Source organism: Medicago sativa, chromosome 3 (assembly GCF_051527215.1).
Source record: "Medicago sativa cultivar Bolivia chromosome 3, Bolivia_mono, whole genome shotgun sequence".
Lineage (NCBI taxonomy): Eukaryota > Viridiplantae > Streptophyta > Magnoliopsida > Fabales > Fabaceae > Medicago > Medicago sativa.
Window position 1 is genome coordinate 51,747,189 of NC_140751.1, and position 8,984 is coordinate 51,756,172.

The 8,984-nt window shown below is 34.1% G+C and overlaps 2 protein-coding genes across 2 annotated transcripts; both read left to right on the top strand.

Annotated features, from left to right (window-relative positions):
• Window positions 1-217: 217 nt before the first annotated feature.
• LOC146938151 (uncharacterized) lies at window positions 218-2,065 on the top strand. The gene is made up of 2 exons (XM_085757817.1): window positions 218-692; window positions 1,317-2,065. The coding sequence occupies exons 1-2, from the start codon at window positions 218-220 to the stop codon at window positions 1,934-1,936; spliced, it is 1,095 nt and encodes a 364-aa protein (XP_085613943.1). The 3' UTR covers window positions 1,937-2,065.
• A 4,525-nt stretch (window positions 2,066-6,590) lies between these two features.
• Window positions 6,591-7,618, top strand: LOC146938152 (uncharacterized). The gene has a single exon (XM_085752163.1). The coding sequence runs from the start codon at window positions 6,818-6,820 to the stop codon at window positions 7,094-7,096; it is 279 nt and encodes a 92-aa protein (XP_085608289.1). The 5' UTR covers window positions 6,591-6,817; the 3' UTR covers window positions 7,097-7,618.
• The last annotated feature ends 1,366 nt before the right edge of the window (window positions 7,619-8,984 follow it).

The following is an 8,984-nucleotide window of genomic DNA, read 5'->3' on the forward strand; positions in this document are numbered from 1 at the left end:
TTTCGTTGATTGGGGCTATCTGGACTAGGTAATGGAGCGAATGTCATTTCCGGTCCTGTGGAGGAAATGGATTCGAGAATGTATTGGTACTGCTACCGCTTCTATTCTAGTCAATGGTAGCCCAACGGCTGAATTTTCCTTACATAGAGGTTTACGTCAGGGGGATCCCCTCTCTCCTTTTTTGTTTCTTCTGGCGGCTGAGGGGCTTGACATTTTGATGAAAGCTATGGTAGATAATCAAGTGTTCACGGGTTATTCAGTGGGGACAGTCAATCTGCTGGTGGTGTCTCATCTCCAATTTGCTGATGATACTCTGTTGTTGGGTCAGAAAAGCTGGGCAAATGTACGTGCTATTCGGGCAACTCTTGTTATTTTCGAGTCGATGTCCGGATTGAAGGTGAATTTTAATAAAAGCCTTTTGGTGGGGGTCAATATCTCAAGCTCTTGGTTATGTGAGGCGGCTTCAGTGTTGAGTTGTAAAGTGGGGAAGGTTCCTTTTTTGTATCTTGGTTTACCTATTGGGAGTAATCCGCGAAAAATTTCCTTTTGGGACCCAGTTGTGAATCGAATTAAATCTAGATTGTCGGGATGGAATAGCCGGTTTCTCTCATTTGGTGGCCGTTTGATCCTTCTAAAATCTGTGTTGACTTCTCTGCCTGTCTATGCCCTTTCTTTCTTTAAAGCTCCATCAGGTATAATCTCTTCCATTGAATCTTTGTTAAATAATTTTTTTTTTTTTTGGGGGGGGGGGGGGTGTGAGGAACATAGAAAAATTTCTTGGGTAGGGTGGAATACAGTGTGCTCTTCTAAGGAGTCTGGAGGTTTGAGGGTGAGGAAGTTGAGGGAGTTTAATGTTTCTTTGTTAGGTAAATGGTGCTGGAGGATGTTAGTGGATAGAGATGGGTTGTGGTATCAGGTGTTAGTCGCCCGTTATGGCGGCCTAGATGGGAGGTTGGAGGTAGGGGGCCGAAGTTGTTCTTCTTGGTGGAGGGAGGTTGGGAGGATTCGAGAAGGGGAAGGCAATATTGGGGGTCGGTGGTTCGGTGATAGTGTGGTGAGGAAGGTGGGAGACGGGTCTGATACGTTGTTTTGGTCCCATAGATGGTTAGGCGCCTTGTCTCCCAGTGAGCGTTTTCCTAGGTTGTATGAGTTAGCGGAGAACAAATCGGTGTCTGTTGCTACTATGTTCTCTCTTGGCCTAGAGCAGGGAGGGGAAGGGTGGCGGTGGAGGCGTAGGTTGTGGGCGTGGGAGGAGAATTTGTTAGAGGAGTGTAAGACTCTACTGCTTGATGTTTCCTTGTTTCCTAATGTTTCAGATATATGGGTGTGGCTTCCGGACCCTGGAGGGGGTTATTCAGTGAGTGGTGCTTACGACTATTTAACGCCTGCTGACACTCCCCTTTTGGGTACCGCCTTGGACTTAGTGTGGCACCATCAGGTTCCATTGAAGGTGTCAATTTTTGCTTGGCGGCTACTGCTGAATCGCTTACCTACGAAAGCAAATCTGGCAAATCGAGGTATTATCCAGTCAGAAGCGGCCCTTTGTGTTGCAGGTTGCGGCCATGTTGAGACAGCTGAGCACGTGTTTCTGTTGTGTTCTGTATCTACTTCTTTATGGCAGCAAGTGCATTGTTGGATTGGTTTTGTGGCTGCGGATACTAATAATGTTCCAGATCATTTGATGCAGTTTACTTATATGTCAGGTGTTGCTAAAGCTAAGCGTTCGTTTCTTCAACTAATTTGGCTCCTTTGTACCTGGGTTTTGTGGAATGAACGCAACAACCGACTGTTTAACAATATTGTATCAGATGTCCCCAGGTTGCTAGAAAAGGTTAAGTCGTTATCTTTAGCGTGGCTTAAAGCTAAAAAAGCCATGTTTGTTTTTGGTACGCAGTTGTGGTGGTCAAGCCCTTTGGCTTGTTTGGGCATTGGCTAACCACCCTGTTTTTCTTGGTTCTTTTTGCTCTTTGTGGCTCTGTTACTGACTCTCTTTGTATTTTACTAGTGGTCTTCTAGGCACACATTGTGCTTGGGAGCTGCTATTGGTTTTGGTATATAATTCCATTTTGGCTTGTTCAAAAAAAAAATTTCATAAAAAAAACACTATTATTAATTTTCATGTTTTAGTGCAATAAAAAAAGCGGAAAAACGGGAACGTGAGTACCCATCTTTTCGCTAATTTAATATAAAATACCTTAATAATTTACATAGCGCAATTAAAAGAACAGAAAAACAAACACGTAAATACCCGTCTTTGCGTTAGTATAGATTAAACTTATTTAACCCTCTCTATATAAGCCAAGTTTATTCGGGTGAGTACAAACACTTTTGAGAATATAGTAAAGGATTACTAATTCCAACATGGAAAAAAATCGGATTTTATTTCAACCCATGTCTATTGATAAACCAAAACCACGATAACCTTTTTATAAGACCTGTCACCTCCAAAATATGCACCATCTTAATTTTTTTCTTCTTCTTCAAATAGTATAGTGGTTAGAATTTACATTTTGTATGATGAATAAGTGAGGTGTCTGGGATTCGAATCCGACCCCTGCATATAACAATGCATGTTCCTGCCAACCGAGTTATGTTTACCGTCTTAATTTCTATTGAGAAGAATATTGTTTTGGTCCAATCAAATGCACCAATTAGTGGCTACCCATTAGAATTACATCATTCTCTTCTTGCATGGTGCAAAGGCAATTAATTGAGTTAGAAGATGGGCGAAATCGTGCACCCCTGATCAATTTCTTTATCTATCCATTTGCCAATCAATTTGCACAAAATATATGCAATAACTAGCCCTCCATTATTATATCTTGTGGCAACAAGATCTAGGTCAAGGAAAGCCACTAGCCACAAGATCTGGGTATACCCAATCACTCAAAGACCAATTATCACCACACAAATAGACATGTTTTTTTGGTGGTGTTACAAATAATCACGCATTCCTCATATATAAGTAGTTTTCAGCAGGATGGAGGCCTACCTAATTTATAAGCTTTGAAAACAAGAACTATACGGTCCATGCCATACATAGTAATTAATTAGGTGATGATGATTAGGAGCACAGATTCTTGCTGAACTTAATTATACTTGTAAAAAATAACGGTCGTGAATATTAGCAACAGAAGCAAAACAAATTTTAGTTTTCTTTGTTTACAAAGTTACATGAACAGAGCCTTTGCCTTAATAATCAATAAAATGAAAATGATAATCTAGAATTTTTCTCTGACTTTACGGACCTCCGCAAGTTGACAGTAAGATTGAACCCTTTAGATTAATTAGTTTTTCAATCAGATGCCAAATTTTAAAAAGGAAAGTTTACTTTTGGTATTTGATGGTTATCTATCACACCAAACTCCAACTGAAGTCCACAACAGTGATTTTTCGAGGCATTGTCCCTTATGAGTTTTGTAAGGCGTCATGATTTTTTCCTTTTTGAAGTTCCTCTCGATAAATCGAAGAGTGCAAGTGTTTATATGCCCTAGGCAAATTTGATACTTTTTGGCAGGATCGGTCTTAAGAATTTATATGCCCAAGGCGAATGAATAAAGTTGTGCCATTTTAATTATTTGAATGTATTTTTATTTGTATCTCTTGTTGTAAAAGATTTATCCAGAGCAAGGTTCTTTAAAAATATATTTTCAACAGAATTACTGAGTACTACCTACTAGGTAAAAAAAATTATTTTCGCGCCCTTAAACTAATGGTGCCCCTGATTTTTGGTGTACTGAAATGGTAGCTTTATAGTGGAGGCTGCAAAGCTAAAGGGTCCATAGCTTAAGCCCCCATCTTATACACCAAAGTTTTGACCTCAAGTTATTGTTAGTTTAAGGCTTTGTATAAGCCCTCACATTTTTGTCCTTGAAAAACACTTATAATTTTTAGGGTTTCCCTAACGAGTGTTTTTGGGATATTCTTTTAACATTCTTCAATAAGAAATTATTTAAAAAAGTTAAATATTTTGATTTTCTACAATTGAATACATGCATTTTCATTAATATTTACAACATATGGTTCTTAAAGAGTGACCTGGAAACACTCATTAGCATTTCACAAATTTTTAGACCTCATTTCTATCTTTTTAAAGTTAATATCTTAGCTACGGTATTTGATGTAAATTTTTTGTCCAATAGAACATATCATCGTCGATTCAATCTAATTTTTACAAAAATGTATGATGTATCAATCATCTCCCTTTATCCATGTCTAATCTTTATCGCAGTAGAGGAGCCAAGATTATTATAAAGTCTGGGTAAAAAAAAATTGCAACACTTTTGTAAGGGTTTACATAAGAAATTGCAAACAAATAATCAAAAATCTAAAAAAATTGTCCAATTTATAGATGTATATATAAGAAATTCAGGAGAATTGACATAAGAAATTGCAAAAAAAAAAAGGGTCGAAGCCCAGACTCGCCAGACCTTAGAACCGCCACTGCTTCATGGAACAAGTATTAAACACTTATTTAAAGTGTACGAGTCATTTATCATTCGGACCAACCATATTTTTGTTAAGAGGATCCGAACCAACCAAAAGTAATAATACAAGTTATATTTTACCGACAATGAGTTGGTTTAAATTGTAAGAGACTTGGGCCCCTTCATACCAATTTTATGGTTTAAAAAATGTACTTGTTATACTTTTAAATAATACAGATGGTAAATATATATATACCAGCACATGAATAATCATAAATTTGGTATAGCTAAAGAAAAGTGGTTTGTGTTGGGTGAGCAATGTGCACGTAAATGAGCAATTGGCAAACAGCATCTTCACTCAAAGATCCCTTTCGTCATTATGTGTTCACATAGATCTACTTTTATGCTTTGAGATTCCTTTTTTTTTTTTTTTTTGGAAAGGATGCTTTGAGATTCCTAATTAGACCATTTTCACACCAATAACCCTTTGACACTCTTCCACTACTATATCGGCTGCTGCCTTCCCTTCATAAATTGTAACCACAAACTCTTGAAAATGTGAGTACCAACAACAAAATGTCAAAATAAATTTCTTGATCACATATGCTTTAGTACATGTACTAGAAATTGTGTTGAACCTAATTTCAACTCTATAAAATCGGTTTGCATGATGATAATTGTCTCAAGGTATAAACACAAGTTTATGTCATGTTTTATTCGATGTAAGATTCTTTATTAAATATAGGGTTAAATAAGTAAAGGGTTAATTATGTTTCTAGTCCCTATAAAATAGCGACCTTGTAAGTTTAGTCCCTACTTAATTTTAATAGCATTTTTAGTCCCTAATTTTGTTTTTCTGCACTGAGTATTAGTCCCTACTCAATTCAAATTTGTTTAATTTATGCTTAAACTCTTAAATTTTTGAACAATTTTTTGCAGACATGTTTAGAACATTACTAAAAGTTCATCCGCAAAAAATTATCGCAAAATTTGATATTTCTACATCCAGATTTTATTACTTTTTATCTTTAACTTTTGTCGTTTTAAAAAATTCATATTTAATTCATTTCATGTCAGAAAATTCTAAATTTTAGTAAACGAACCTTTCATAGTGTTCTAATCTTGTCTCAAAAAAATCGTTCAAAAATTTAAGAGTTTAAGGATAATTAATCAAACTTTGTTTTAGCAGGGACTAAAATTATAAGTAAATTTTTTTTTATAGGGACTAAAAATGCTATTAAAATTAAGTAGGGACTAAACTTACAAGGTCGCTATTTTATAGGGACTAGAAACATAATTAACCCATAAGTAAATTATCTCTTTAAATATATCAACATTTGATTGTAGTCCTCATAAAATATTCATTATGTTTTGGTCCCTCTAAAATTTCCATCCATGGAATTAGTCCCTACTTTTTAGTCAACTAATGTCTAAACATCATATTTTTTAATGAAATTTTTCACAAAAGGATAGAATATTATGACAATCTCTCCTAAAAAAGATTAGAATTTTTTTAACAAAACATGAATTAAATATGAAATTTTATGTTTTTGGTGCTAAAAAAAATCATATTAAATTCATGTTTTGTTAAAAAATTCTAAATATTTTTTAAATATTTTCATAATTTTCTACCAATTTCTAAAAAAGTTCATTAAAAATTAGGAAGGTTAGACATGAGTTGACTAAAAAGTAAGGACTAACTTAATAGATGGAAAACTTTGGAGGGACTAAGAACCTAAAGAACATTTTAAGATGACTAAAATCAAATGTTGGTATATTTAGAGATGTCATTTACTTATTTAACCCTTAAATATATTATCCCTTTTTAACTAAGCCTAGACTTGTTCTCAGTAATACTTCTATGAATGTAATCTAACCTTTTCTTTTTACTCTTTAGCTAACTATATTACTTAAGATAATTTTTTATCTTTAATAAATTAGTGTCATTAGATATGACATGTACAGATTAGGACTGAATCTTTAGGTCCACCAAATAAAAAAAATAGTAATAAAAGTATTTGACTATCATTATCATGAGGCAAAAACCAAGTGCAGCCACCACTAGCATGGGCTCCACTTTCCACCTAATAAAATAAAGGAAACATCCTCCTTCCTATATATCTTTCAACAAAAAAAAAAAGATCATCTTCCTCTATAAACTAAATCAAAAATCTGACTCATTCTTCTGTCCCTTTGATAATTTTTCTTTTTGACTCATTCTCATCACATGTATGCATCTTTATTTTTCCTCTCCCTATATAATACCCAACCCTCCCATATCTTTAAAAGAAACCTCTCACTTTGTGCATAAGCAAAACAATACTCAAATTTGTTAGGCAAAAGATAACACTCAATTTAAAAAGGATAAAAAAGAAATTCCTAAACCAAAAATGGGAAACTGCTTGAAGAATCAATCATCAACCAAATATGCGACCGATGACGATGACTGGGATTTCCAGGCATCCGAAGGCGATTTCACATCCAAAACGACAACTGAGGTGAAGATCAAGATTACAAAGAAGCAGTTAGAAGAGTTGTTAAGCAAAGTGGACATGAGGGAGTTGAGGGTGGAGCAAGTTTTATCCCAATTGATGAACCATAGTAATGGCTATCAATCACTTCAAAGATCTTGGAGACCTGCACTTCAAAGTATCCCTGAAGTGGATTGAGCTTCATTTAGATTAGTTTAGGTGTATGAAGTTGAGGATGATGAGTATTGGCCTATTAGGTCAATCTTTCTTTTTAATTTCGTTGGAAAAAATGGATTGTCCATTTGAGGTGGTTTATGGCATGTGTCCCCTTAGTGCACCAGACTTAACCCCTTCTTCTAGGTCTCAACAATAAAGTGTAGATGTTCAACAGAATGTAGAAACATATATACATTAAAAGAAGGAGAATTGAGAAACAAAATTCAAAGTATAAGACTCATGAGACAGCATTGAAGATGAGGAAAATCTTGACTTATGGACGAGTCTCTTCCAATCAGGGAAGAACGATGAAGACATGATAATAGTTAACATGGTCTATCACCCTAGATGAATACTTTCAAGTAACCCTGAGTCCCTGAGTTAAATCTTTTAGCCATTCAAATTCTTGCTAACCCCGTCTATCACCTATGCTTCTTGTAGCAATTTTCATTATGTTCCTGGATGTACTATGGATTTTATTTATAATGATATTAATTAACATGGTTAAATTTAAAAAATGTTTATGTTAATACATAGAATTTGGAATTTTGAATTTAACATATATATGTTTTATTTACAAATAGTAGACACTTTTGTTTTCTTCTTTTGAAAACTAACGTTGAGTTTATCGGAACACAACTCAACGAGGTTGTCCATACTTTAGCAAAAGTGGCTCGTAAACTGGCAATGCCTCATCTTTTATACGATGTTGCAATATATATTTTCACTCTTGAGCAAATTACCTATATACAAATATGATATAAAGTATACAACATTTTAGATTATCAAGAAAATGTTTACTATATATAATTGAATGTTAGATATTTGCTTTGTGACATAAAACGTGTTATGTTAAACAATATATTTTGTACATTGAAATGAAGTTTTGTAACTGGAGAGCAAATAGTTGATGCGCAACGTATGAGTGTTATAAACATCACTACCGAATTCAATTCTTTTTCTAAAAAAAAATAAAAATGCAACAATGATATTTTGATATCTTAAACTATCCTACAATCATTCAATGTCTTATTTTCTCTATAATTTTCTTTTTCCATCATATGATTAACATATCATATATATCTATCACTCGCTCTCATCCATATCTCTCTCGAGATGTATACACATATAAAGTGTTTAACAAATATTTTCCAAGATGATGAGGTGACAAAATACATTATCAAACTTTTTTAATTTTTACCAATGTTTGTTAATTTGTTTGTGGGTGCACACTTGTATGTTTACGCAAAGCACCTATATATGCATGCATTTTTAGGGTATGCAAATACACTCATTAACTTAGATCGATTAAATTACAAGTGGATATATAGATTGTTTGTACCCTACTTTAGATTATTTTTATTTATTTATAGCAATCTCTTATTCGATCGAATATATCAGAATTCATGATCTGGCTCTGTTGCATTTGGACTATTTAGAATGAAAGGAATCATAAGTTGTTTTCTAATAATGTTAAATCTATCATGAAACTTATGAAAAAGGTAAAAAATCACTTCACTAACGTGGTTGAAAGCTAAAAATGTGTGCTTTCCTTTTGGTTACCATATGTGGTGGCAGCAACCCCTTGTTTGTTTGGGGATTGTCTGATAGTTGTTTATCTCTATTCTGAACTTAAGGATTGGTTGTTGTATTTTTGATCTACTTCCCTCCGCACTCCTTATGCTCGGGAGCCGAATCTTTTGTTGATATATATCATTTTGGCTTGTTAAAAAAAATATTTATTGTCTTATCTTCATGAGTTCATGTATATTAATAGTTATTAATAATTTACATTTTTGAAAGGGTCTTGGATCGAACAGGTACATATATATAACATTAGCCATCAATCAAGATTGCCTTTTTCTGCTTC

What these genes read in the sequence shown, in the direction of transcription:
- LOC146938152 (XM_085752163.1), top strand. Translation starts at nt 6,818, where the DNA reads ATGGGAAACTGCTTGAAGAATCAATCATCAACCAAATATGCGACCGAT.
- LOC146938151 (XM_085757817.1), top strand. Translation starts at nt 218, where the DNA reads ATGAAAGCTATGGTAGATAATCAAGTGTTCACGGGTTATTCAGTGGGG. An exon ending in TTTCTTTAAAGCTCCATCAG is followed by an intron (nt 693 to 1,316) that starts GTATAATCTCTT and finishes CTAATGTTTCAG; the next exon opens with ATATATGGGTGTGGCTTCCG.